This window comes from Agelaius phoeniceus, chromosome 14 (genome assembly GCF_051311805.1).
Source record: "Agelaius phoeniceus isolate bAgePho1 chromosome 14, bAgePho1.hap1, whole genome shotgun sequence".
In the NCBI taxonomy this organism is placed as follows: domain Eukaryota; kingdom Metazoa; phylum Chordata; class Aves; order Passeriformes; family Icteridae; genus Agelaius; species Agelaius phoeniceus.
Genome location: NC_135278.1, coordinates 5,247,424 through 5,274,786, shown reverse-complemented (window position 1 = coordinate 5,274,786; position 27,363 = coordinate 5,247,424). Strand labels below are relative to the sequence as shown.

The window sequence follows — 27,363 nt, the reverse complement described above, 5'->3', positions numbered from 1 at the left end:
CAGGCAGCTGGGAAGGGGCTCAGCCCTGTGAGGAGGTGCAAGCTGACCCAGGGACTCTGCTCCTGCTTTTCAGGTGCTCCATGCCCGTGCCCATCAGCTCTGATGCAGCCCCTGGTGATGCAGGAATGGCTCCATGTCCTCCCTCCGTGTCCTGAGTGGCCCCTCCCGGCCCAGGCGCAGCACGGCAGCCCTGCCCGCCCGCTCTCTCAGGTAAGAGCTGCCCCGGGAGCCCTTCTCGGGCAGATTTGTGAGAGGTTGCAGCTTTCTGGGGGGCACACCAGCCCCTCTGCTCCTGGGGAAGGGGAGGCTGCCAGCCTCCATCACTTAAGGAGGAGAGCGTGTGCTCTGCTCCAGCACTCCTGCTGCAGAGCGTTCCCCAAAGCAGGGGGAGAGAGAAGACCTGCAGAGCTGGACTCTGAGCCTCTTTCACAAGAAAAAATGAGAGGCTACTGTAAGCAGCTCTTATGTATTTGGTTGGGCTTTTTTTTTTTCCTGGAAACTTGGAAGAATGTCAGCTTTTGGTGAAAATGTAGGTTTTCTACTCTTCCTGGTTGCAAAGAAGAGATTGGAAATAAACCCCTGGTGGGTTTTATTAATGCTGTAAGGCAGAGCAGGAATCTGACCTCTTACTAATCTAATTATCTTGAGGGACAGGTCTTGGTGTCCCTCCTCCTTCCTTCCCCCAGGGTCTCTGAGCCCCAGGCCAGGCTCCTCACCAGAGGGGCAGGAAGGTCTCTGGGGACCCTGGGTAAATGGCAGAGCAGATGGAAAGATGGAAAGGTGTGCTGGCAGCTGTCTGCAAAGCTGCCTGTGCTCTGCACTGGGCTGTCATGAGGTGCTTTAGCACCTCTGCTGTGGGGAGAGGCTGCCTGGGCTCTGCCAGGCTGTGGAACCCTCTTTGCCTGTAGCTCTTGGTCCCAGGGTGCCTCTCACCTGTCTGGACGGTGCCAAAGGTTCCCTTGGGCACTGACAGTGTTCTCCCCAGGACAAATGAGGTCCCAGCTCTGCCTTTTACTTTTTTGTTGTGTTTCAAGCATGAGAAGCAAGGTCTGAGCCTGAGGTTTCTCCCTGCTGTGGCTGACCATCAGCCTGGACCTGTTTGCTTCAGGGAGCTGGGATGTGCAGGAGGAGGGCAGAGCTGTCTCTGGAGAGGCTCCAGCATGCAAGAAGGAGGCAGGGGCAGGCTCTTGGTGGCTGAGTCAGGGTTTCTTGGCCCCAGGGTGGCTGATACAGTGCTGCTGTGGGCCAGTGGTGGTTGATAAACAGCCTGGCAAATGAAGTGAGGAGGGAGAGGGATAGAACAGGATGAGCAGAGAAAAGCCTTCCTGACCTGCCTGAGCAGTCCAAGCCTCTGTGAGGGGATCAGAGCCCTGTGGGATTTGCTGGGAGAGGGCAATGGGAGCAGGAGCAGTGCTAATGACAGCTCCCCGTTGGAAGGGCTGCTCTTGGTGCCTAGGAACAGCCTCCCTCTCCTGTCCTGCTGGTGCTGAGAGCTCTGGGCAGGCTGCAGGCAGCCCATGCTCAGCTGTGGTCTCACTGAAGCCCCCTTCTCCAGTCTGGGAGCTGCTCTCCCATCTGTTGGACCTGAGGGCTGCTGGGGAGAGGAGCTGGCTGTGCTGGTCCCACAGGGAGGGGCAGCACCCTCTGGGAAGAGAGGGAGAGATACTGGGAGCTTTTCTTTCCCTCCCTGTAGGTGGAAGAGAGCATGATAAAAATTCTGGGCGTCAGGACTGTGGGGGACACAAGAAGCCAGCCCAGAGCTTTTTGGCAAAAAGAAACTATTTGCATTTGGTCCAGGCTGGCATGAACATCTGCTGGTACACATGGGGGACAACAAGGGCATCTTTGACTTTTTTGGGATTAGGTCTCGTGAACCTATTCACCTTCTGGGTCACCGAGGCTCCATGGGATGATTTCCTGGACAAACCCCTTCCCTGGCAAACACCTCTGTGTGTGCTCCAGCATCAGAGCCAAGGTCTGTGGTGGGCATCCCCTTTGCCCTGGCCTCGCAGGGATGGCTTTTCCAGTGACTCTGTATTGTAAATCAAAGTGACTCTGACAAAGGGGAGAGAGAATGATGCATCTGACTCCATCATCAGAAGGCTAATTAATTCCTAATGAATTACTTTATTATACTATACTGTGTGCATTGTATCTAAACTGAATCTGCCCTGCACTCACTCTTGCTCACAACTGCTCACCCTGCACTCATCTCTGATTCTCTCGTGACTGTCCTGTGACAGTCCAACACACACACACACACACACACACCTGGCCCTGACAGGCCAAGGGAACAAAACATCCTCACTTTGGGAGGGTAAACAATCTCCATATTGCATTCTACTTTAGCACAACACAGGCACAGCAAGCGAGATGAGAATTGTGTTGTCCTTCTTCTCTGCTTGTCTCACAGCTTCTCTCTGTTCAGAGGGCGTGTGAATACCCCATCCTGCACACACCTGCTGTCCCTCTCGGGGCTGTCCCCGGCGGGCACATCCCTGCCCTCCCTGTGCTCGGAGGGCAGCCGCGGGGTTAGGGCAGGTTGGAGGCTGCTGGAATGCCGCTGGACAAAGCTGGGATTGAGGCTGGCAGCGATGGCTGCCGCCCCCTGCACATTCCTGGGGGGTCAGTGCCCAGCCGTGCCGGGCTCCCGGCCGTGCCGTGCCCGCTCCTGCCCAGGGGCGCTGCCGCGGGCGGCCGGGAGCGATGCCCGCTCCTCCGGCGGAGCTCCGGGCGGAGCTGGGGCTGAGAGCAGCGAGGGACACCTGCCCCAGCCCGCGTGAGTCCCAGAATAAACCTGCAACAGGGTGGATCTGGGGGTGAGGGTCCGGGCTGCTGGGGCTCTGGGGAAGGGATGCTGAGGGGATGCTCAGAGGGAGAGTGTAGGAGCGACGGGGGTAGCACGGTCGGGAGGGACGGAGATGAGAGATCTCTGCAGCCAGGTGTGGAATTTGGGGTTTATTGCAAAGGGCCTGGGTGCAGGGCCCTGCTGGGAGCTGCCAGGCACAGCTCAGAGCAGGACTGAGAGGAGAGAGGGGCAGAGAGGATGACAGGGTAAGAGCATAAAAGGGCAAGAGAGTAAAAGGGGTAAGCGAGTAAGAGGGGCAAGCGAGCAAAGTTCTTGTTACAATACAATAAATCATCTTCTGTGTTGAATATTCTGATTTTCACTAACTAATCTAGTACAATACACAAATCCTATAGCATTTACATACAACCTCTAAGAATCTCTATATTACTATAGTGTGTTACATTTTAAACCCTAAAAACTCCTCTTTGGACCCTTTCTGCCAAGCTGTAGGGTCTGCTCTGACCCTTGGGCCTGTCTGCAAGCAGAGGGTGTTGTTCCATCAAAAGGGGATTACTTTCACCTGGCCACACCATTGTTTTTTTGTTGTTCAGTAACTGAGGTATCTCAAAGCTTGCTTTCATTTCAATCTCACTTATAGTTTCCATATTCTCAAAATCTTTTGCCAGACAATCACATTTATAAGGCTCTCCTGTTTCATCTTCCCCAACAGGACAGCAATTATTTCTCCCTCTGCTCGCTTGCAGGGGGTTTGCCCTAGGGAAGCAGGTGTTCAGCACCTGCTCTCTGCTTGGTCACTGCTACGTGATTATCTACAAGGCTTGGGAGCTGCAGGTGTGGTGGGCTTTTAACTTGTGAAATAAGGCTGGGAGGGCTGGGTTGTCTGCAGAGCTGTGTGTGGTGGCACCCAGGTAGAGCTGATCCTTCCTTTGAAATCCCCTGGGATAGAAGGGAGGGCTGGAGAGTTCCCTGGCACTGACCTACTTCAGTGCCATGAGCACCTGCACATGCAGAGTATTGGTTTTTCTATGTGCAAGCAGCAGTTTTAGCTTCAGTGGATCATTATCCGTGGCCCCAAGAATCCTGTGAACTCTGTGGGTGATGGTTTTCTCTGTTTTCTTGGTGTTTCTGGAGTGGCAGGATGGGGAGGCAGAGAACAGCCTGTTGGATGTTTTTAGATGAATCAAACTTAGCACCAGTCTTGGCGATCATTTGATTTTTCTGTGAGAACTGGTGTGGAGGGGGTATTTTTAGCTGTGCAGCCAAATTCCTTGTCTGGTTGTTTTCTCCTGCCTGTTGTTTCCCTCGGCTTGGCTGAATTGCTTCTCCAGACACCTCCACGAGCCCTTGGACAGCACAAGTGACAAGTATGTATGCACACATTCCCCTTGCAAGAGCTGCTGCTTTTCCCCCAAGGCAGCTGCCCTTATCTGGCCTGTTGTATGCTGTTTAGAAAGTACTAACACATTTAATTATGGTTGATTAAGCACCTGGGGATAATTATCTCAAGCGAGCTCTAATATCAAAGCAGCACTCGATCGAAAAGCTGCCATTTCTCCAACACAGCTCATTGATGTCTCACTTATGGGAAAGTGTCCATGTGTTTTGCTTAACAAACTGTGTTTTTTGGAGAAAAAATCCCCTCTCACTCACTGAGTCCTGTGTCAGGGGCTTTGGATGCTGTGTGCTGCTGTCACCAGCACGTGCAGCAGAGTGTGTTGTGAGCAGGGGCATGATACAGTGCTAAAGGCTCAGGAGAGGATTCCAACAAGGATTTGTTGTCCAGGGATCAGAACCCAGTTTTTCCAGCTGGATGTGCCCCCCTTGCCTGGCTGGGTTGGGATTTGCTGTCTTCTCTCCATGGCCTTTTGCAGCACCCTTCCCACGGCCGCTCATTCTGGAGAGCTGCGGAGGAGAAGCAGCATCTGTGGAGGAGAAGTGGCTTCTCAGATTTGCCAGGCAGGCAGGGAATATCCTGGAGCCTCTGTAGAGGAGCAGGTGGCAAGTGCCAGCACTGGGGATGGCATAAAGGATGTTGGCAGATCCCCTTGGTCCCTAGGAACAGCAGGATCAGCCTCCTCTCAAAGCACAGCAGCTCTGTGTAACATGGGAAAAATCATCATTAGCCCTGCAGGCACTGTGACACATAAGGACCAGCTCTGGCTTAACAGCTCTCAGCAAGATAAGCTCATTGCTGGATAGCTGAGGAGAGCAGGAGATGTGCAGTAAACCCTCCCTTCAGCCTTTGCTCTGAGTGCTGCTGGAGCTGGCACTGCATCCTTCTTGCAGAGACAGCCAGGAGTTTCCTGGGAGCTGCTAACAGACCACTTAAGGAACAGGGCAGCTCCTGGAGAGTCAAAAAACCAGTCAGGGTCAGGGCAGAGTGGGGTGGGTGTCCCCAGGCAAGTTCCCAAAGCACGAGGCAGCAATCTCTGGATGCAGTGTGGTTCTGTTTCTGCCCAGGTTGAAGCCTCACAGGATGGTGCAGGACCCTCGTGTGTAACCCCCCGGGCTCCCAGCAGTGCTGCTGGGCCCCAGGCCCCTCTGGAGATGAATCTTTGCTGGAACGAGATCAAAAAAAAATCCCACAGCCTTCGGTAAGAGTCCTGCCCGGAGCGAGCCCCAGGCTGGCCTGGCCTTCCAGCCCTGCCTGCTGCTTCTGACTGTCAGGAGGTTTTTGAACTTTTCTGCTTGATGAGCCACATGAATTCACAGTGACCTTGGCTCAGCTCCCCCTCTGGTCCACAGGCTTTTGAATCTCCCTTTGCTGGAAAGCATCTCCTCCATTTCTACCCATCCCAAGCTCTCCTCCCTCCCCTCCTTCCCTCCTGCTTGCTTTCTGCTGCTCCCTCTATCCTCTGCCCTCTCTGCATCTGTCTCATTTTGCCCCATGGCTTTGCCTGCACCTCCTCTGTGCCCATCCCTTCACTGGGAGCCCTCTCCCCTGCATGAGGGGAACATGCCTTCCAGACTGTCAGAGTTTGCAGTTCCAGCATGACAGAGAGCTTAACTGGGGCGTGTTAATTGTCTCCTGCCTTAATCCAAGGCTCCTGGAAGCTGCCCAGACATGTAAATGCCATTCCAAGCCCCCCTTGCTAGCCAGAGCAGTTCTGACCCACAGGCAAACACAGAATGGCTGTCCCCTACTCTGGGCTCCAGGGTGAGGAATGGCTCCAGGTCCTTGTCCCCAGTGCCTCTGTGCCTCACCCCACCTGGCAGTGTAGGCTCTCTGCTGGCTGGGGGTCAGCACAGCCCGTGCTAAGGTGTGCTGCCATTCCCTGGGGATGTCCTGGGGGTCATGCACAGCCCGTGCTAAGGTGTGCTGCCAGTCCCTGGGGATGTCCTGGGGGTCAGCACAGCCCGTGCTAAGGTGTGCTGCCAGTCCCTGGGGGTCAGCACAGCCCGTGCTAAGGTGTGCTGCCATTCCCTGGGGAGGTGCTGGGGGTCAGCACCCAGCCATGGTGCTGTGCTTCCCCTCCTCAGGGAAGCTGCTCCTCTCCTGTCTGTCTGTCTGTCTGTCTCACTGTCCTTGCTCTCCTGCCAGGGCTCGGCTGGAGGCCTTCTCTGACCACAGTGGGAAGCTGCAGGTGCCTCTGCAGGAGATCATAGACTGGCTGGGGCAGAAGGATGAGGAGCTGTCGGCCCAGCTGCCCCTGCGGGGCGATGTTCTCCTGGTGCAGCAGGAGAAGGAGACACACGCGGTGAGTTCCTGCTCCTCCCCTGCTCCTGCCCTGAGGGCTGTGCACAGCCCTGCCTCATGTCACTGCCATGCCACAGCCAGCCCCTGAGGGCCTCCATCTCTGCTCTGAGAAAAGGCAGAGTCCAGCTGGTTTTAGACAGCAAACCCAAATTACAGCCTTGAGTCACCTGCAGCTGGTGATGGACCCTGTCCTTTGTAGTGGCTTCCCTATGTCCTACCTCTCACTGGCCTCTGCTTTTGGGATCCTGGAGCCTGAGAAGGCTGGTCTAGGGGCAGTCCTGTGGCTGCAGGAAGATGTTATCATCATATCTGAAACTGGGGTACACCCAGGCAGGTCAGAGTCTCCTGCTCCCAAGTTCACAGCATTTTCTTCTCACTCAACAGCCAGTGGCTGTTGGACTTTAGTTGTTTTTACCTTGAAAACAAAATTAAGATGTTTACTGCTGCTATCCCTCATCCTTTCTGGGTGCACAAACTGCCCATCCAGCAGACAGCACTGGTGTGGGAGCTGCAGTGGAGGGGAGGAGAGGACATGCTAGGCCAGCGTGCCTCTGAAGTCTTCCCTGGCAGATGTGCTGCTGTGGGGCATCCTGCTGTTCCTCTCCTTGCTGCTGCAGCAGCTGGACCTGTTGCTGAGCAGCTGCTGGAAGGATTGTTAGAGTGGCCATGCTCTCACTGCACAAGTGAAGAGCGTCTCCAAGCAGTGCCTGTGAAAGCACCATAAATAAAGCAGCTCCTCTTGTGCAGCCCTGGCTCAACACACCATTCTGGGCTTGCTGTTCTGCCTCCCCACTCCAGCAAAGCTGCAGGCCAAACCTCTGCAGGAGCCACCTTCTGCCAGGTGGTCATTCCTTCCCTGAAGTGCAAAAATATTTCTCTTAACACTGACTTCTCTCTGTGCCTCCAGGGAGGTTTGGGCCTTGGGATGAATAAATCACTGCAGCATTTGGCAAGGGGGCAGCCAGGGCACAGCTTTCTGGCTCAGCCTGCTGTCTTATCTCTGTGCTCTGCTCTCCAGGCTTTCATGGAAGAAGTGAAGTCTCGGGGGCCATACATTTACTCTGTCCTGGAGTCAGCACAGGCTTTCCTTTCCCAGCACCCATTTGAGGAATTAGAAGAACCAACTTTGGAAAGCAAAGGTCTGTGGAGCTGCCCCCTTTTTGTTCTCTGGTTTCACAGCTCCTCCTGGGCTGGCCCAGAGAGGGTGGAGTGGAGGTGGCTGTGGTGGCACAGAGCAGCACACCAGTGCTCTGCCCCGCACCACCGCGCCCAGGCTGTGCCCAGTCCTTTGCCCAAGGGTCAGACTGGCACAGAGCAGCGTTGCTGTCCCAGGAGAAGGCAGAGGCTCCTGGTGCAGTCCATGATGGGGGCACCTCATGAGGCAGCACCAGATGTGCTCTGGGCTAGCTTTTTAAAAGGCAGCACAGCCTGTGAGGATAGAGAGGAGGAGCTGGTGCAGAGATGGATACTATGGATACTACTATTACTTGTTTTCCTTCCCTTTGCCCATTTTTCCCTAGATATTTTTATCTCGATTTTCCCTGCCCTCCCTCCACTCCTTGCTCCTCTCTCTTCTGGGTTGGGCTCTCATTTTTGCTCCTGCTGTCCCTCCCAGATGTGTCTCCGCGGCACCGCATCCAGAACATCAGCCGCTTTGTGTGGAAGCAGGCCAACGTGGCCAGCGAGCTCTGGGAGAAGCTCACAGCTCGCTGCGTGGACCAGCACCGCCACATCGAGCGCACCCTGGAGCAGCTGCTGGAGATCAAAGGGGCCATGGAGGAGCTCAGCACCACCCTGGACCAGGCTGAGAGCGTGCGGGAGACCTGGGAGCCCATCGGGGACCTCTTCATCGACTCCTTGCCCGAGCACATCCAGTCCACCAAGGTACTTCTGGCTCTGAGCTGGCTCCAGCCTTGGCAGAGCTGCTCCATGGACTGCTCAGTCCAAGGCAGCCTCATTACCTGGGATCTCAGGGCCAAAGGCTCCTTCCCACAGCTCCCCTGCTTTGTGAGGGGGGTTTTGGCCAGCAGTGTCCTGAGCACCTTGTCATGGCATGGACCTGACACAGGTACAGTGGCTCAGCATAGTTGAGTCATTGCTCCCTTTTCATTTATCAGGAGTAGTCTGCAGCCCCCCATTTGATCTATCAGGAGTAGTCTGCAGCCCCCCATTGAATTCATCAGGAGTAATCTGCAGCCCCCCATTTCATTTATCATTAAATTTAATTTAATGATAAAGAGTAATCTGCAGGTTCATTTATCAGGAGTAATCTGCAGCTCCCATTTCATTTATCAGGAGTAATCTGCAGCCTAGTTAGCTTGGTTGGATATTTTTTCCCCTGCTAAGGTACCCTGTGGCAGGGTTGGTCAGCAGTGGCTTGGCAGTCACTAGCCCACCCTAGCTTGTAGCAAAGGAATCAGATCCAAGTCCTGGCTGCTCACCTGCTTCTTTTCCTTCTTCCCCTGCTCTGTGGCTGTGTCCCCATCCCTGCTGGACTCCAGCTGTTCAAAGAGGAGCTGTCCCCCATGAAGGATGGGGTGAAAGTGGTCAATGACCTTGCACACCAGCTGGCCATCTCAGATGTGCACCTGTGCATGGAGAGTTCCCGCACCCTGGAGCAGATCAACACCCGCTGGAAGCAGCTGCAGGTGGGAGGGAGTCAGGAGCAAGCACTGCAAATAAACCATGGGCAGGAGGGTGCTGGGAAGGGCTCTCACTGCTGACCTTCAAGGAGGATAAAGTAAGGTTTGGCACAGCAGGATGTTATAGCTGGTGCTCCTGGGAGAGAAGAGCATCAGTTCAGTGTGAGGAAAGAGCCTGGTAAATCTGCAGAGATCTTGGTCAGGAAAAGGCAGTGTGAGGAACAAAGGGAGAGTCAGGATGTGTTGGTGGAGAGGGTCAGTACCAGCTGTGACTGCTTTGATGTCTGTGAGAGTATGGATGCAGGTGAGCTGGAGATGTGGCTGTGCTGCCCCAGCAGCAGGAGGTGTAGAGGGTTTAGCAGGCTGGAGGAGGACACAAACACCAGGATAGGAGAGGAAGGAAGAGCATCTGTGTGCTGGGGCATGTCTGAGTCCACCCACAAGCCTTCCTGAATGGGTCATCAATCCAAAATGCCCATTGGACTGGCAGTGAATTATTTTTCAATTCTCCAGGCCTCCATAAATGAACGCCTGAAGCAGCTCCAAGATGCCCACCGGGACTTTGGACCAGGCTCCCAGCACTTCCTCTCCTGTACGTGAGTGCATCCCCTGGTTTCTGCCATGAGGCTGCCTCTGCAGAGCAGCCTGGGCTGTGGCACAGCAAAACAGGGTGCAAAGTCCTGTTGCTGAGCCCAGAGCCATGCACGAGGCTGGAAAAGTGCCCAGGCTGGTGCCTGGTACACAGGAGCTGAAGCAGGAGGCATCTCCAAAGCTGGCATTGTGCTGCCTCACCTTGTGGGACCAAAGCAGGGGCATCTCCAAAGCTGGCACTGGTCTCACCTTGTGGGACTGAGGGTGGTTCTGAGTGTGGTTTCCCTTCAGAGCACAGAGCTGTGACACTCACAGCAGCTCCCAAGGGACACTGGGACTGTGTCAGCCTCAGAGCAAGACAACAGATGGCAGGAAAAGGCAGTCCCTCATATCCCCTGTTGGTTATTTGGAGGCTAAAAATGTGCCTTTTCAGGAGGTTTTCATTCATGTGGTGAGGCAGAGGGATGCTGTTTTTACACATCAGAGCTGTTGGCTGACAGCTCTCAGGCCTGCCAAGGCTGGGCAGGCAGGATGTGCTCCAGAGCCTGGGCTCCATCCTCGGAAATGCTGAGCCCTGCAGGGTCTCTGGATGTCAGTGGGATTCACTGGCCTGTGCTCTTCTGCAGACTGCACACTCCTACCTGAAAGGAAGAATGACTTTTCCAGCTGCTGGAATTGATACACTACCTGTGAAAAAGGGAAATATCCGAGGGTCCTGCCATGGCTTCCATCCTCTGTATAACACAGGGTGGCAGGCAGCTGGGAGGGGATGAATTGTCATCTTCCCAAGATACTGCAGCTGGCCCACAGAGCAGGAACAACAGATGCTTTGGGTGTCTGAGCCTGGTCATAACAGGCAGTGCTGTGTCTGTGTGCCCAAATCCCATCTGCTATGAGCCCTGCCCACTGGTCACCACAAGGTTGCTTTGGGCTTCATCAAAAACATCAGGAAATGTCTCTTCCTGAGTTCTGAGCTCAGCCAGATACAAAGTCCTTGGCTTGAGAGGCAAGATGTCTCTAACAAGACCAGCAGTTGGGCCTTTTTTATAGGCAGCATCCCCTTGCCTGCACCAACATCTCCAGCTGGTGATTTGGGAGGATGCAGCCTTTTCAAAGGCACCCACCTGTTGGCACAGTCCTGCTGTGCCAGGGCTGGCATCAGAAACAGCAGCAGCTTAGAGGAGCATTTGGTGTTGATCTGACACGTTTCTCTCCTTGCAGCCTCTGTCCAGGTGCCCTGGGAGCGAGCCATTTCCCCCAACAAAGTGCCATACTACATCAAGTGAGTGTCCCCAGACACAGCCCGAGGCCTTCTCTGGCCTGGAGTGATCAGGAATTGGGCAATTAGGAAAGGGGAGGGAGAACTCACCTCCAGTGAAGCAGGGCTTCTTCAGCCTGGCAGATCCAGGCTTTCCCTGCCTGCTGGGATGCCCAAGATGAGGGGAAACCCCAGTTGGAAGGGGAGGGCTGGCAGCAAGTGGGGATATCCTGCTGTGGGCATCCTTCCTGCTGCTGTGGCTGGGGAGTGTGCTCAGGGGGATGCAGCAGTGTCTGCAGACACTGAAACACTTGCTCCCAGTGCTTGCCAGGTCCTTTTTTTAATCTCTCACTGCAGCTTTTGGTTAGCACATTGACTCTTGGTCTCCATCTATTTTGCTTCCAGCCACCAGGCCCAGACCACGTGCTGGGACCACCCAAAGATGACAGAGCTGTACCAGACGCTGGGTAAGGAGGCTGTCACAGAACCCTTTGAGCAGTATTTGCTTTATTTATGGTGCATGTGAGATCCCCCCAGGCCACCTGCTCCCCTCTGTGCCATGGGGTCTCCCAAAGCACTGGGGTGTGACCCCTGCCAGGCTCTGCTCCTCACTGTCCTGCACGTGCTCTGCTGGGCTCTGAGAGCTGCAACTGCTGCTTCCTGCCCTGGAGAGGAGGATGTTGTGGTTTATTCTTGTTTTCCTGTGTCTCTGCAGCGGATTTGAACAACATCAAGTTCTCGGCGTACCGCACGGCCATGAAGCTGCGGCGGGTGCAGAAAGCCCTGAGATGTGAGTGTGGGAAGGGCTCCCCTCCTGCTGCCTCTCCCTCGGTGAAGGCTTAAACTAACACGAGCTTTTATCAGCACATCAAAGGCAGGAGGCACCAGGGGATGGGTAGCTGAGGGGAGAAACCAGGGAAATCAGCCTGGGAATCTGAGCAAATGCACCAGTCTGTGTCAGGGCCTTTTGTACAGCTTGGGGTGGAGATGGCCCAAGGGCAGGTGATGTCCAAAGGGATGTGAGAACAAAGTGGTCCAGCTCAGGGTTACAAAGCTGTAGGATCAGGCAGGAGCTCACCAGCAGCTCCAAAGGAGCATGGAGGAGGTGTGGATGTAACTGAGAGATGAAACCAGCCTCACTGGCAGGGACAGAGGGGGCTGCACTGCTAAAAGAGGAGGAAGGGAGCAAATAAACCTGACTTCTACACTCTTGATGAAAACTGGAGGATTCATAGCCAGGTGAACATGATACAACAGGAGTTCAAATATCTCTCCAAGAGGCAGGTGGTCCTTGGAAACTGCTGAGGAGTTTCTGGTGGAACTGGCAAGCAGGCAGGTGGGAATCTGATAGATACAGCATCCTTGGCTGCTCAGAGCTTTTGATAAAGCCTCACCTAAGGCTCTATCAAAATTAAGCAGCAGCAGTCTGGGGGAAATAATCCTCCTGAATTAATTGTTCATGAATGGGAGCAGCAGTGGGGCCCAGGCAGACCTGTGAAAGGGCTGGAAGGAGGCAGTGAGTCAGGGGAAGAGGAATTTGGGTTCTCAAGGGAGTCAGCCCCTGGCTGGGAAGTATTTTCATAACACTGTGGTGATCAGGCTGTCCTGTACCCAGGGACATTCAGGGATGATGTAATGCAAATGGAAGAAAGTTTTGCCACCCTGTTAAGGTGTCCATGCAGCAGCAGGCAAGGTGTGGAGAGGAAACAAGGATGAAGAGCAAAGTAGAACTCTCCTGTGTGCTGCTTGTGCATCCTTGGTTGTGCATCTCTCACATGCCGCACTGTCGCCTTCTTTCCACTCCAGAACTGACTTGAATAAGTGCTCTTTATTCAAGATATACTTGAGAAAAGGGCAAGGAGATTGTCAAGGCAGCTTTCCCATCACGAGAAGTTTGGTGGAGTGGCTGTGTAGGAAAGAGGCAGTGAGGGATAGATCAGAGCCATATGCAGTCGTGGGCAGTGTGGACACGAGGGTGGGCAGGAGTGATACTCCCTGGCATGGAAACTGGGGCTTCCCAGTGTGAGTGTAGCAGCTTTGACAGGAGAAGGGAGGATTTATCCACAGAGTAAAGTTACAGTGTGGAAAAGGCACACAGTCCTCTGGGTACTGTGAATATAAAAAGGTCTCAAAGATGGAAAGACTTTCAGGAAAGAAGTATTGCTGGTTGCTAACACAGTAGCACATACAACCTGCAGCAGAAATCTGAAAACAGGGCAGCCAGGGCATCTCACACTGTCCTAGCCCTGTTTTGTGTTTGTGCCTTAATTCCCTCACCCTGTCAGAGCTGGAGACAGGACTGATCTATCTCTGGGCAGTTGCTTGTAGGGTCTCTGTGGGTCTGTGCCCCCACAGCAGCCCCACAGGGACCTGGCCCATGCAGAGAGGCCAGCACTGGGCTCTGCACAGAGCCTTCCATGGGGGGCATTTTCATGGCCACAGCTGGACACAGAAATGAGGAAGGGGGGTCACAGAGAATGGTGGCTCAAGGTGGAGATGTGGTATTTTGGGAGAAGTTTACAGGCAGGAGAGAAATTCTTGGAGCTGCACCCATCCTTACCAGCATCTTTCCCAGCTCAGTGAGAGTAACACTGCCCCAGGTTAGGGCAGGACAGCATCTCTCTCCTCTTGCTTCTCACCTCTCTCATTTCCCCGCTTTCCCTCTGGTCCCTCTGTGCTCTCTGTGCAGTGGACATGGTCACCTTGGGCACGGCTTTGGAAATCTTCAACGAGCACGACCTGCAGCCCAGCGAGCGGGCGATGGACGTGGTGGAGGTGATCCACTGCCTGACCGCGCTCTACGAGCGCCTGGAGGAGGAGCGCGGCATCCTGGTCAACGTGCCCCTCTGCGTGGACATGAGCCTCAACTGGCTGCTGAACGTCTTTGACAGGTACCTCTCCCTCCCCCTGAGCTGCCAGGCCTGGGAGGAACCCCCTGTGTGGCATTTGCATTCTCTGAAAAATCCCTTTGCCCGAGATTTTTCTCCTGGGAAGCTGAGAAGCCTCAGAGAAAAAGGGAAACATTTATTATCTCATTTGCTTCTCCTGTGTTTTGCTGGTTTGGAATGTGTTTGGAGATTGTTTAGCCACAGGTGGTTCTTTCATTGGTTTCTGGTGTGAGTTATTTTCACTCATTGGCCAATCAGTGCCAAGCTGGGACTCTGGAGAGAGTCACGAGTTTTCATTATTATCATTATTATTTAGCATTCTGTATTTTCTGTATTCTTTAGTACAGTATAGTATTTTTTAATACAATATAGTATCATAAAATAATAAATTAGCCTTCTGAGAGCATGGATTCAGATGCATCATTCCTCCCTGCAAATACAATACCCCCGTGCTGCTCTTCCAGCTGGCAGTGAGGGAGGCTGCCTCGTGTGTGCTTGCCTTAATGACCCCCCTGCCAAAAAAACCCACTCTGGAGCATTTGCAGAGCTGTGCAATCTCTTGTCATGCAGTGGCCGCAGTGGGAAGATGAGGGCTCTCTCCTTCAAGACGGGCATCGCGTGCCTGTGCGGGACAGAGGTCAAGGAGAAGTTCCAGTGTGAGTCCCTTGTCTGCCTCCCCTAGAACCTGCTGTGAATTCACCTCGGGAAGACAGGAGTGGTTTTGTTTCCTGGCTCAGACCTTCTTTGCCCAGGAAGAGCAAAGAAACAGCTTTCCTGCAGTGACTAAGCTGCTTGCATCATCACCTCTCCCTCCCTCCCCAGGCCTACGCCACTGAAATTAGGAGGTGTTGCTGTACACTGCCTGGTGCTGCAGTGATCTTGCTTGCATGGCACTGTGAGGAGCAGTGCAGAGAAGGCACACAGGAAAGTTATCCAGTGCTTTCCAGAAGGAAAATACCAGGGGTGCATGGGTGGGGGGAAGTAGGTTTCAGGCAAATTGCTTTCCTCACTGCATTTTAACCATGGAATATTGTGGAGGGGAATCTTGTGTAGCATAGGGAGCTCCAAGGGGGTAAATGAAGGGATTAGGCTGATTCATAGAGGACAGGCAAGCTGGTGCTGTTTAATAGTTGATGTATGTCTGAAGAAGACACTAAACTGGTTATTAGGAGCTGGAAGACCACTGATAAAAGTTATTTAATCATAGCTCAGATTTCTCCTTGTATTTGAGCTCTGTGCTGGGGATGGGCAGTGGGGTCCCTGGTGTGCCCCACACCCTGCTCCTTGTGCTGGGGATGGGCAGTGGGGTCCCTGCTGTGCCCCACACCCTGCTCCCCGTGCCTGCTGGGCTCTCAGCTGTGTCTGTGTCCCCACAGATCTCTTCAGCCAGGTGGCCAATGCCGGGGGCCTGTGTGACCAGCGGCACCTCGGGGTCCTGCTCCACGAGGCCATCCAGGTCCCTCGCCAGCTGGGGGAGGTGGCAGCGTTTGGGGGCAGCAATGTGGAGCCCAGCATCCGCAGCTGCTTCCGCTTTGTGAGTGTGGGGTGATGGCCCTGGCCCTGTCTGTGCTGGGGACAGGCTCCTGTGGTGGCAGGGGACCTGCACCACATGGCAGCCAGGCCCCAGCTCTGAGCAGCCCCTTCCTCTCCCTCCCCAGAGCAATGGGAAGTCTGCCATTGAGGTGTCCCAGTTCCTGGAGTGGGCCAACCTGGAGCCCCAGTCCATGGTGTGGCTGGCGGTGCTGCACCGGGTCACCATGGCCGAGCAGGTGAAGCACCAGACCAAGTGCTCTGTGTGCCGCCAGTGCCCCATCAAGGGCTTCAGGTAAGGGCTGTGACACGGGACCCCGGCCCCTAGGGCAGTGTGTGCTGTCCTGCAGGACAGAGCTGAGCTGCTCTGTGCTCTTGGGAGAGCTGAAGGTCTGCAGCCAGCAGTGTTCATGACAGGGCAGAGCAGGTGCCAGCTAAGGGGAAGGAGCAGAATGCTTTCCTGGGGACTTGAGCCACCAGCACTGTGGGTTCACTGGGGTGTTAGGGCAACACAGGCCACCTCTGTCCCCTCCTACTGACCTCTTCCTGGGCTTTAAACATGTGTTTTCAAACTTCCCGTGCTTCCCTGTGGCCTCTTGACCTCTGCAGGTATCGGAGCCTGAAGCAGTTCAATGTGGATATCTGCCAGACCTGCTTCCTCACGGGGCGAGCCAGCAAGGGCAACAAGCTGCACTACCCCATCATGGAGTACTACACCCCAGTAAGGAGCTGGGCTGGGCTGGGAGGGCCCTGGCACAGAGCAGGGCCCACGATGGCAGCAGCCTTGTGATGTTTGGGCTGGTGCAGCCCCACAAGTGGATCCCTTGTGTAGTTTTGTACCCTCTGCACGTTGGACTCTGCCTGTGTCCCTGCACTGGGGCTCATGGTGAGCAGGATACAGGGCCCCAGTGCCCAGCATGGCCTGTGCCAGGCCCCACAACAGGCTCACAGAGCTGCTGTGTGCCCTCCTTGCTTTCTCAGTTTTATCTGCCTCTTCCCCCATGGAGCTCATGCCCAGCCTGGGGTGATATCTTATATCTTATTGTGGGTGCTGAGCTGTGGTCCCCCACTTTCCATTAAACAGGCACTGTGTCACATTTGTGTCTCTGCAGACCACATCCAGTGAGAACATGAGGGACTTTGCCACGACACTGAAGAACAAGTTTAGGTCCAAGCAGTACTTCAGCAAGCACCCACAGAGGGGTTACCTGCCCGTGCAGTCTGTGCTCGAGGCTGACTGCTCTGAGACGTGAGTTGTTGGGCCCTGGCTCGTGTCTTTGGGCCCAGAATGAGACATGGCTTCTCTGGATGGAAGGAGCATCTCAGCTCACACAGGGCTCCTGGGGGAGGGCTGGAGGAGCACTTGCTCTGGGGCTGATCTGCCACGTTGTTCTTGAAGGAACAGAGATTTCAGTCTCTGTCCAGCCTGTCCCTGGCTCCTCTCAGCCAGGAGGGCTCAGTCTGTGCCAAGCCTGCTGACCAGTGTGCATCTCTTGCAGCCCAGCCTCCTCCCCGATGTTACCCCACGCTGACACTCACTCCAGGATCGAGCACTTTGCCAGCAGGTACCCCCAGGGCTCTGCTGTCCTGCTGGGGCACAGGGCATGGCCCTGATGGGTGGGGGGGGAGGCTTTGGGGCACACAGATGGTCACAGACCCCTCCACCTGCCCCAGCACCCTGCACAGCTAGGCAAACCTGCCTGGGATATGGCTGGAGCAGCAAAGACCATGCATTTGACAGCAGAGTGCAGCAGCCTCCATGTGCTGTCCTGCTCTGCCCAGGGTGAGCTGCTGGATGGGTTCTCAGCAAGCACAGCCCTCAGTTGTTCTGCTCTGTGTCCTCACCAGAGCTGTTTGCCAGCTCCCACTGCTGCTGCCTTGTGCTTTGTGGTGCCTCTGCCCTCGCTGTGGGGACCCAGGGGGTACAGGGAGCCTGTACTTGTAGCTCAGCTCCTGGGCTGGAGCTGGAATTCTTACATCCCTTTCCTTTGCTTGTGAGAGAGGAGCTGAGCCAACTGCACAGCAGCAGCTCTTTATTCTAGAGACTTACACCCAGAGCAGCAGTGTATTTTGGTTTTTAAAAAGGCAAAGCTCTCCAGAGCCTGTGCAGAAGGACAGAAGGACAGATTGGTGCAGGCCAGGGGGGAGACCCTGCAGAGAGGGGTCTTGCAGGGCCTGCTGCAAGTAGCTGAGCAGACATTCAGGGTGTCTCTGACCATGTGTCCACCTTTTTCTCTTCCCTCCAGGCTTGCAGAGATGGAAAGCCAGAACTGTTCCTTCTTCAGTGATAGCCTGTCCCCTGATGACAGCCTGTGAGTTCTCTTTTCCCTTCTCCTCACCTCCTGATGGGTCAGGGCTCACTCCTGTGGCTCTCTCCATGCCTAGCCAGGGTGCAGAAATGCTTTCCTTCCCAGTCCCATTGAGTGAGAGGCTCTTGGGCATCCCTGTTACTATGATCTTTTCTGAAAAATCTCTTTGCTAGGATTTCTTCTCCTAGGAAGAGGAGAAGCCTCATTTTTTATGTTTTGTTTCTTTGGAATGTGGTTTGGAGATTGTTTATCTAAACATGTGAATTGTTTTTAATTAATGACCAATCACAGTCTAGCTGTGTTGGACTCTGGGGAGTCAGTCATGAGCTTTCATTATCATTCTTGCTAAGCCTTCTGATGTATTCTTTTCTCTATTTCTTTGGTATAGTTTTAGTATAGCGTTCTTTTGTTAATATATAGTATAATAGAATAGAATAATATTATAATAAATATAATACAATAAATGTAATATCATATCAGCCTTCTGAGAACATGGAGTCAAATTCTCATCTCTCACCTCATCCTGGAGACCCTCACAAACACCACAATCTCCCAACAACAAACATCAGGGATGCTGAGCCCCTTCTGAGCTCTAGGCCTGGAGCAGCCAGGAGCTCCCCCGTGAAGCTGCCTCCTTCCCCGAGGGCACACAAATCCCCTGATTCTCCTAATGAGGTGTTTCTCCCCCTGCTGGAACAGGGATGAGGACCAGTACCTGCTGCGCCACTCCAGCCCCATCACGGACAGAGAGCCTGGGGGCAGCCAGCAGGGTCCAGCAGGCCTCAACATGGATGACAAGGGAGAGCTGGAGAGAGTCCTGGCCCACCTGGAGGATGAAAACAGGTACAGGCATGGGCAGCTCTGAAAGTGGGGGTTATGGCTTGGGAGGAGGAAGGGAGTGGGGAAGCCTTGCAGAGCTCAGAGTGGAGGCAGGGGATGCTGCTGGGTCTGGAGCTGGGGATTGCAGGTGCTGAGAGGGCAGGTTTGGAGGGGGGCTCAGCTGAGCACTACAACTCACTGAGGGTGTGCTCTCCAATGAAGGGAGATGACTCTGTTCCCCAAAACATCCCTTCCTACATCCAGAGAACCTGTTCCCTCCTGAACCCCAAAAAGGTTGAAGTGAGCCCAGGGCACTCTGTCTTTCTTATCCCTGAGCCCCTCATGAACAGTGGTATTGCTGCTCTGGACCAGGGTGAGGCTCTAAGCAGGGCACACCAGCTCAGGGGGAGGTGATGTTTTCCCTGCCCTTGGTTTCAGCCTCTTAGGAAGTGGTTGCATGTCTGTGAACCCCCTGTGTGGGGTAGAACCACACACAAGCCACCCTGCAGTGCAGCATCACAAATGGCAAAGCTTTGTCTGATGTGCAGCTCCCAGGGGTTTCCAGGCAGGATTGAGGGGATGCTGACCTGGGCTGTCCTGCAGGATCCTCCAGGGAGAGCTGAGACGTTTGAAGTGGCAGCATGATGAGGCAGTGGAGTCCCCAACCTTGGCCTCAGGCTCTCCTGAGTCAGTGCAGGACCCACGGAACGAGGAGCTGCTGGCAGAGGCGCGGATCCTCCGGCAGCACAAGAGCCGCCTGGAGACACGGATGCAGATCCTGGAGGACCACAACAAGCAGCTGGAATCCCAGCTGCACAGGCTGAGGGAGCTGCTGCTGCAGGTGTGCTCAGAGCAGGGATGGGGTGGGCTTTGCCACAGCAGAGCTGGGACAGTGGCATAAAGGGCATGGGCAGAGAAAGGGAAGCCAAGGGCAGAGGGTCATGACAACCTTCTCACAACGACTCTTCTCATTCCAGCCTCCAGCAGAGTCAGAAGGCAATGGTTCAGCAGCCTCCTCCTTGGCTTCATCTCCACATCAGTCAGAAGGCAGCCAGGCAAAGGAGAAAGAGCACAACACCCCTGACACTGAAACTGCAGGTGAGCTGTGAGCTTGGGCTGAGCTCCTGGCCCTGCTGCCTTGTTCCTGCACCCTGCCATCCTGCAGAGATGCTGGCAGCCAGGTGTGTGTCCAGAGAGCCTTTTCCTACCCCCCTGCCCTCCTTGCCACTGCAGATGAGGTGGAAGCCAAGACCCAGGAGGTCAGCATGTGCCTGGAAGACATCATGGAGAAGCTGCGGAGCGCCTTCCCCAGCTCCCGAGGTACTTGAGTGAAATCCTCCTCTCTCACTTCTCACTGCTCCCTCAGGTGAGGCTTTCCACAGAGCCCTGCCCCAATCCCAGCTTCCCTGCAACAGCTGATGACCTGCAGTGCTTCAGCCAAGAGCTTTGCTGCTGCAGTGCTGCTGGGATGGGTGTGTGGCCTGGGAATGGAGGAGGAGGAGGCTTCACACCTGCAAGGCGAGGCCATGAGAGCTGCCAAGAGCACAGACCAAACAGATCCCTGTGATGAGCTGCAGGGCAGCCTCCTGCCCTGCTCAGGACCTGCACCCCACCGTGAGGATGGACAGACTGCCAGCACCACCTGCAGTGGCAGCTTTGAGCCCCCTCCTGCCTTCATCCCTGTCAGACCCCTCTGCAGGAGAGGTCGAGGCCCCAGGAGCCTGGTGAGATGGAAGCAATGGTGCAGGCTCTCCTGGCTGCTCGGGGATGGCTCTTCCCAGCAGGGACGGGGACTGGGGCACGTGTGGGTTTTGGTTTTGGTCATTCTGCTCCTTCCCTCTGTGCTCCAGTGCAGGGGCAGCACTTGGTCTCTTGCCCAGGCTGCCAGAGGGAGCCATTGCTTGGTGCCAGCACTAACATGAGGTGGTGCTCTGCCCATGCAGACCCTTGCCCACTTTCTGCCATCCCTGAGCAGGACCCTCCTGGCTCTGCAGCAGCCTCCTTCTAACCAGCTGGCTCTGGGTCCTGTTTTCCTGACCTGTCTATTTCTCTTTCAGGTATGACCTCCCTTATCTAACACCTCCTGTGGGCCAGAGGCTTTTCCTAACCAGCTACCTGGCTGCTTTCCTCCCCTCTCTCCCTGCCATGCTCCCTGTGCTGCAGCAGACCTCACACAGACTCCCTCCGAGCTGCTGGTGCAGGATGCTTGCCAGCTCCAGAAGATCTCAGGGGAACAGAGGCCATGCAGGAGTGGGACTGTGGGCTCCCCAGGAGGCTGGTTGGGTCACTGGCCACAGTGTCCAAGCCTGGGTGGGATGGTTCAGAAGAACTGAAGCCATGAAAACTGCCAGTCTCCCCTGGCACCCTCAGGGGATGCAGAGCTCAGCATCCCACTCTTCATCCCTGCCCAGGAGCCTCCAGGTCTATGGGCACCAAAACACTCCTGGAGCCACACAATTTTTAGAATAACTCTTTCTAACAGTGACCAGCTGCCAGCCTTATGGTTTGAGCTCTGCCACCCAAGGCTCTGCAGCCAGCCAGGCACACACCACCAGGAGAGAGTTTGTGAGGTTTATGGAGTAGGGATTGAGTCCATGTTAGAGCTTCAGCCCAGCTAGTAGCCTTATTTGAGAGGGTCTTTATAACAGAGCCTTATTGTTTAATTTGCATATATTTCTATATATTATATATATATATACTGTACTTAAATACTCTCATGGACTCACTCTATTAAACTCTAATACCTTAAGTGTAGCTGCCCTTCGCTTTCAGACCAGCCCAGCTCCTGCTCCCAGGGGCACCAGCACCTTTCCCTGTTGCTGGGATTGCCTTGCAGGGCTGCAGTGAGGGAGCTCAGTGAGGGCTGCACCCACAGCAGGTTCTTCACCCTGCCTGGTGTCCTGGGCATCTGTGCCTTTGCCATGGCAGAGTCCTGCACAGCCCCAGCTCCATGCCTGGCAGCTCCTGCAGGGAGGGTTTCTCCAGCCCTGGGGCCACCTTGGTGTGATGCAAGTGTGGGTGGGCAGCAGGGCAGGCAGGGACCCCTGGCTGCAGGCCCTATGGGGCAGTGCAGGGAGGCTGCAGTGCCAGCTGGCAGGGCAGCTCAGGCCTGGTGGCTCCTGGGGTCCCTTGGGCTGGCTGATTTGTGCTTTGTTATGTCGAGAAAGAGGCAGAGTCAGGTGCTGCAGGGTCACCCAGAGCAGGGGCTGACATGGCCCCGTGCTCTGGAGCCACAGGGTGTGGAGAGATGAGAGGCTTGAGCCCTCGGGGCAGGGCAGGGCTGCACATAGGGGTGGAACATCCCATTTAACAGGGCTTGCAAGGACACAGCCAGGGCTGGTGTTGCTGGCTGGGACAGGACACGGTGCTGAACTGTCTGGGGAGGTTGTGAGCAGGTCTGTGGGCTTGGCTCTGGGCTGCTGGCAGAGGTGAGCAGCAGTGCCCACCCCAGGACAAGGCAGTGTGAGCCCTTCAGCCAGGCCTGTGCAGCATGGAGTGCTCCCGTGTCACTGGCATAGCGTGGGTGGCTGTCCTTGCTGTGCCCCTGTGTCCCAGCTGAGTGGCAGGAGGGCAGTGTGGTGGCATTAGGTGGCTTTGGGCATGCTGTGTCAGGCTGTGGGTGACAGGGACCCCGGGCCAGCCTGTGAGACCCCGCTGGCCCCCTCTGTTATCCCAGGGGCAGGATGGCAGCAGCGTGGGGAGCAGCAGAGTGAGGCTGGGCCTGAGGGTGTGCACAGGAGTATCCAGCCTTGGGGGGCACTGGAGGAAGAAAAAGGGCAGGATGAGGACAGAGCTGCTGGCCCCAGTGGCAGGTGTGGGGAGCAGAGGTGGCCAGGTTGGTGCTTGGGCTGTGTTTGGGAGCCAGGAGGTGTCAGGGAGGGGAGCAGGCTGGCTAATGCTCTGGTAACCATGTACTGTGGTGCTGCTGTCCTCACTGCTTTGTGGCATCTCTGCTCTGGAAAGAGAATAAATTTGTATTTATACTGATGCCTGGATCAGTGCTCTGGCTCTTCTGTCCACGTGCCGTGCTGGCTCTGCTCCTGCAGGGCTGCTGGGACACAGCCTGCACTGTCCCCCTGGCTGTCCCCACCACCTGAGGCTCAGCAGGAGCTGTGAGCAGAGCCCCAGGATCCCCAGGCACAGGTGTGTCCAACCCCCAGCCACCATCTTCATCCTGTCCAGCAAGGTCTGTGCAGGCCATGTGGCTGCTGAGGGCTGGGGCAGGGGCTGTGTGGGGACAGTCCCTCCAGCAGTGGGATGCTGGGTGGGCAAGGCAGTCCTCTCCCTCCTTTCTCCCTGCAGCTCCATCAAGTTTTCAGTGCCCAGAGGTGTCTGGGTGTCCCAAGTGCTGCCTGTGTTTGCTGTGCCTTTGTGGCACAGTAGGGATTCAGAGAAGTTCAGGGTAAGGCCAGGGGCTCTCAGGCTCTCTGCCCTGCCCAGACTTGGCTGATGGTGAAGCCTGCCCAGGACAGACAATTCTTGGGCTCTCACCCTGCCTGGCAGTGCTGGGAAAGGCCTGACACGGTGCCCTGCAGGGAAATTTGGGGACACTCACACAGGAGAGATCCAGGAGCTTAAGGGGGGTGAAATGCAGCCTCCTTGACCACCACAAGCTGCCCCATCCCTGTGCCACGGGCTCAGGGCAAGGCAGAGCTGTGGGATGTGCTCAGGGAAGCTGCTCACGCTCAGGAACAAATCCAGCCCGTGGTGCCAGGGAAGAGCTTTTATTTCTCAGCCAGCAGAGCTCGGTGGCACCCAGCTGAAAGGGCTGGAGCCGGTGAGTCGGGCAGGCAGTGCAGGGCAGGGTGAGGACAGCATTGTCCCCGTGTCCCTGCTGGGCCAGCCCCAGCCCCGGGGCTCCCGCTCCGGGCACAGGAGCCCTGCTGCCCGTGCTGTGCCTCTCTGTCAGTGCCCTGGCAGCTGCTCCCCAAGCAGGAGAACTGACCCTGCTCAGGGCTGGGCACTGCCCTGCTCTTTGCTGCACTGCTCCAGGGGTGCAGCACCCCCTTCTCCGGCTGCTAAGGGGCATTTCTGCCCCTTAGGGGGTATTTCTGCCCCTCCACCCAGCTCCTCACCTTCCCCAGGGGTGGAGCTCTCTGGGGGGATGTTTCCTTCCCCAGTATTTCCTTGTCCAGTGCCTGCTCCCTGCAGCTCCCTGCAGCTCACCTCTTCCAGAGCCTCCCCAGATGTTTTATCCTCCAGCCCTGGGGCCCCCTCAGCTGGTCCCAGCCCCTCGCTGGGAGGCTCCAGATGTGGAGCTGGTTTTGGCTGAGCCTGGGCCTCACTGCCTGTGCCAGCTCCCTCTGCTCTGCTGGCTCCTTGCTCCAACCCCTGCAGCAGCCCTGCTGCCTTTGTCTCCCCTGTTGTCCCACATTGCCCTGCTTCAGGCTGTTCCATTTTTGCTGGTAGACACTCTTTCTCTTTGTCCTTCTCCTCTTTCCCTTTCACTACTGCCTCCTCCTCCCTCTCTTTTCCTTCATTTTCTTCTTCCTTCTCTACTTCTTCACTCTCTTTTAATTTCTCATCTTTCTCTGCTCTCCTCTCCACCTTCTCTTCCCCCTCCACTTTGTCTTCCTTTTCTTCCTTCTCCTCCTCCAATTTTCCATCTTCTTCCTCTGCCCCTTTCTCTACCTCTTTGCTCTCCTCTTTTTCTTCCTCTTTCTTCTCCTCTTCCCTCTCCTCCTCTTTCTCTTCTTCCTCCTCTATTCCCAGGTTCTCTGGCTTTGCCTTGCAGGTGCCCAGGTTTTCTTCCTTCCCCACTGCTGTGCGATCCCTCCCTTCCACCTCTTCTCCTACAGGCTCTCCCCGGGCTTCTTCTCCTGCTGGTGCTGCCCCTTCACCCGCAGCCCTGGGGGTCCCTGGTTCAGCCTGGGGAGCCCTGGGCTGTTCTGTGACCCCAGTCCCAGCACCCTGCTCCCCCTGCCCATGGCTCTCCCGGTCCCCAGCCTCCCCCTGAGGTGCCCCATCGCCCACCTCCCTGCTCTCCCGCCCCTCACGGCCCTTCAGGCCCTGGCCTGACTGGAAGAGGCCCTGGTAGCGTTTCCGATCCTCCACGTGCTTCTTCCTCATCCTCTCCCCCAGCTGCTTCAGCTCCTTCTTCACGGCGGCCGCCATGGAGGGGTCGAGGTGAGCCACGCGCTGGAAGTCCTCCCGCGCCTCCCTCTCGTTCCAGACAGCAGCGTGGGCCTTTGCCCGCTTGAAATAGGCCTTGGCATTGTCTGCAGGAGAGAAGAGCCCTCAGTGGGTGTCCTGCAGCTCAGGGCCACCAGCCATGGGAGCTGGAGAGCCTGGGGAGCAGGGGATGTCAAGCATGTGGGGTGTGGGATGGACACACTTGTAGGGAAGGCAGGGAGACTGGGCTATGCATAGGGAGTGCAGGGATCATCATGGGAAGGGGAAGGATGGTGGTGGATGGGACAGACACAGGGATCCAGATGGCACAGGCACTATCAGGACACAGGATGAGCATTGTCACAGCTGGGGGATTCAGAGCATGGAGGCCCTGGGAGCCACGGGCACAGCAGGGTGGGACGCAGGGCACAGGTACCGTTGTGTTTCTGCAGGAGCTCCGTGGTGTGCTCCAGCACCTCGTAGTACTCGCCGAGCTCCAGCTGGCACTGGCAGTAGTTGAGCACCAGTGGAGTGACCAGGCTCTCCAGCTTCAGCCAGCCATCCTCCCATGGCTTCTCCTGCCCACGAGCAACCCAGGGCAGCTCACGGCTGTGTCCAGCCCCTCCCAGCACCCAGGGCACGCTCTGAGGTTGTGACCCAGGCAGGGGTGGGAGGTGGTGGTGCTGCTCACCTTGGCCTGCAGGTTCCTGAGGCAGATGACAGCCTCCTGGTACTTGGCGGCCGCCTGCGCGAACTCCCTGCGCAGCACCAGCCGGTTGCCCTCGCTGTGCAGCACGGGCACTGCTGCCAGCTTCTCCTCCTTGCTCATGGCCCAGGTGTCACGTTTGTATGCTGAGGGGTCCTCCACCTGCCCAAGCAGGAGGAGCTGAGTGGCTGTCCCAGCTGTTCCTTCTCTGGCAGCCATCCCCACCATCCCCTTACCCGGAACAGCTCCATGATGAAGATGAGAGGCTGAGGCGTCCGCTGCAGCTCGTCCAGGTCCTCGTATCCTGTGCTGTGGTAGTCAAACATGTTGCCCATGCCACAGCGGTGCTTCTGGCCCTCCAGGGGGTCCCGTCCCTCTGCGATCCTCCTCATGCCCCTGGAGACCAGGGCGTACATGCCTGTGTGCTGCAAGGAGGGAGCACCCTGCTCAGCCCCTTGGCTGGGGCAGCCCCCCGGTGCTGAGGCACACTGTGTTTGCACCAAAGATGGACAGAGCATCTCTGGGATGCGTGGCTCTGTGTCCTGGCTCTGCAGGAAGGAGGGAAGTGGGCATCTCTGGGCCCCTCACTCACAATGGCGTCACACCAGAACTCTGCCACCTCCCCAATCCTCATGGAGCTGAGCAGCGTCTCCCAGATCTCCAGCTTGAACATCTTGCCCACGATGATCTCCATGGGCATGCCAGCCTCCCGGCTGTCATCGATCACTGTCCGCTCAAAGTCGTCCTTCAGCGTCTGGAAGTGGAAGGTGAACTGGCCCAGAGAGAGCCCAGTGGTGAGACCCCCTTGGCAGCCACCCCAACCTCAGCTGTGGGGTTGAGCCTGCTCCCAGCACTGACTGGCAGCTCCCAGCTGAGCCTGCTCCCAGCTGATCTGACTGGCAGCTCTCCCTCCACAGCAGGACATTGTGCTTCCTGCCCATTTGAGACAGCAAGCAGATGGTCAAATGTCTTAACATCCATCCATGCTGTAGCTCACTGCTCCCTTTGGATCCCCCTTTATAGCCCTGTGCAGAGAGAGCTCCTGTGCTCCAGGACCTGGTGGAACCCACATAGATCTGAGGCTGGAGAATCTCCCAGGAACAACCCATTGGCACATCTCACTGCTGCTTGGCACACGGCAGGAAAGGCAGATTTCAGCAACCCACTGGGGCTGCTGAGCTCTAAGGGTGCCAGGGGCAGGAGGTGTCCCAGGCCCAATGCAAGGTAAGGCTGTGGGCATTGCCAGCTCTCACTATGAGAAACATGGCTGGGAAAATTTCAAAACTTTGAATTTTGAAAATTCAAACCAGCCCAAACCAGCCCCTCCTGCACCCCTGCTGTGAGGGCTCTCACTCTTCCCAGACCTGGATCTGGCCTTGTGAACCATGATGGGCAGGGATGTCAGACCCACTCCCTCTCCCAGGGCTCTGGAGGAACAACCCAGACAATTTACCTTGCTCCCATCCTGCAGCTTCGGCAGCTCCCCTTGGCCTCCATGCAGAATCTTCTTTTTGACCCCTTCCACATTCAGCAGGTAGGTTTCTTCCATGGCTGCTCACAGATCACACTCACCCCAGCACACTCTGGCCCTTCTGGAGCTCCACGTCTTCCTTAGGTGTCTCTTTCTTGATTATCTGGACATACACATCATCTTCCAGGGCTCCTGCTGACCTTTTCCTTTCTGTGCTGGGGGCAGAGCCTTCTTCCCCTGCCCGTGGGTTGTGAGAGGGGTGTCCCCTCCTAGCACACACTTGCTGAAGCCCCCGATGTCCTCTGTTGCTTTCTGTAACCGCCCTTCTAATCCTCTTCCCACCCTGCCAGGTTAATCTGGGATTTGCCTGCATAGTCTGTGAGGAATTACAGGAACTCCCTGATCAGGAGGGCCTCGTTCCTCCCACCAAGTGCCAGCACTTTTGACCCAGCTCCACGAAGAGCACTCTGGGGAAGGAGCCCAGCAGTGCCCCACCAAAGGTGCCCAGGCACAGCTCCCTGCCAGGGGC

General features: G+C 56.0%; 2 protein-coding genes across 5 annotated transcripts in view; one reads left to right on the top strand and one right to left on the bottom strand.

The window, feature by feature from the left end:
• The window catches only part of DRP2 (dystrophin related protein 2), a 31,205-nt gene extending 8,672 nt beyond the window's left edge, over positions 1-22,533 (top strand). For 2 of the 4 annotated variants that reach the window (XM_077185937.1, XM_077185936.1), the window contains exons 2-23: positions 74-210; positions 6,354-6,510; positions 7,528-7,648; positions 8,125-8,393; positions 9,011-9,157; positions 9,665-9,743; positions 10,964-11,024; positions 11,406-11,467; positions 11,716-11,790; positions 13,690-13,891; positions 14,459-14,544; positions 15,265-15,422; positions 15,547-15,713; positions 16,028-16,139; positions 16,531-16,667; positions 16,918-16,983; positions 17,665-17,730; positions 18,427-18,570; positions 19,150-19,387; positions 19,524-19,644; positions 19,780-19,866; positions 20,604-22,533. In XM_077185937.1, the coding sequence (XP_077042052.1) occupies positions 134-210; positions 6,354-6,510; positions 7,528-7,648; positions 8,125-8,393; positions 9,011-9,157; positions 9,665-9,743; positions 10,964-11,024; positions 11,406-11,467; positions 11,716-11,790; positions 13,690-13,891; positions 14,459-14,544; positions 15,265-15,422; positions 15,547-15,713; positions 16,028-16,139; positions 16,531-16,667; positions 16,918-16,983; positions 17,665-17,730; positions 18,427-18,570; positions 19,150-19,387; positions 19,524-19,644; positions 19,780-19,866; positions 20,604-20,623 (2,652 nt within the window). In that variant the 5' untranslated portion in view covers positions 74-133 and the 3' untranslated portion in view covers positions 20,624-22,533. Of the gene's footprint in view, positions 1-73; positions 211-5,251; positions 5,407-6,353; positions 6,511-7,527; positions 7,649-8,124; positions 8,394-9,010; positions 9,158-9,664; positions 9,744-10,963; positions 11,025-11,405; positions 11,468-11,715; positions 11,791-13,689; positions 13,892-14,458; positions 14,545-15,264; positions 15,423-15,546; positions 15,714-16,027; positions 16,140-16,530; positions 16,668-16,917; positions 16,984-17,664; positions 17,731-18,426; positions 18,571-19,149; positions 19,388-19,523; positions 19,645-19,779; positions 19,867-20,603 lie in introns of all 4 variants that reach the window. The other 2 variants (XM_054641307.2, XM_077185935.1) reach the window with 2 other exon arrangements.
• A 1,805-nt stretch (positions 22,534-24,338) lies between these two features.
• LOC129125992 (aryl-hydrocarbon-interacting protein-like 1) lies at positions 24,339-26,912 on the bottom strand. Its single transcript, XM_054641700.2, has 7 exons — positions 26,817-26,912; positions 25,956-26,135; positions 25,600-25,788; positions 25,349-25,525; positions 25,094-25,235; positions 24,520-24,764; positions 24,339-24,404 (listed from the first exon to the last, which is right to left on the bottom strand). Exons 1-7 carry the CDS (start codon positions 26,910-26,912, stop codon positions 24,339-24,341), a joined length of 1,095 nt encoding a protein of 364 aa, XP_054497675.1.
• Positions 26,913-27,363: the final 451 nt, after the last annotated feature.

Bases quoted from the DNA above. Each gene is read 5' to 3' on its own strand.
- LOC129125992 (XM_054641700.2), bottom strand. From the start codon at position 26,912: ATGGAAGAAACCTACCTGCTGAATGTGGAAGGGGTCAAAAAGAAGATT. The intron at 26,136-26,816 runs GTAAATTGTCTG...TCTCTGGGCCAG, and splicing joins AGCTGCAGGATGGGAGCAAG to TTCACCTTCCACTTCCAGAC. The intron at 24,765-25,093 runs GTACCTGTGCCC...TCTCTCCTGCAG, and splicing joins GCTCCTGCAGAAACACAACG to ACAATGCCAAGGCCTATTTC.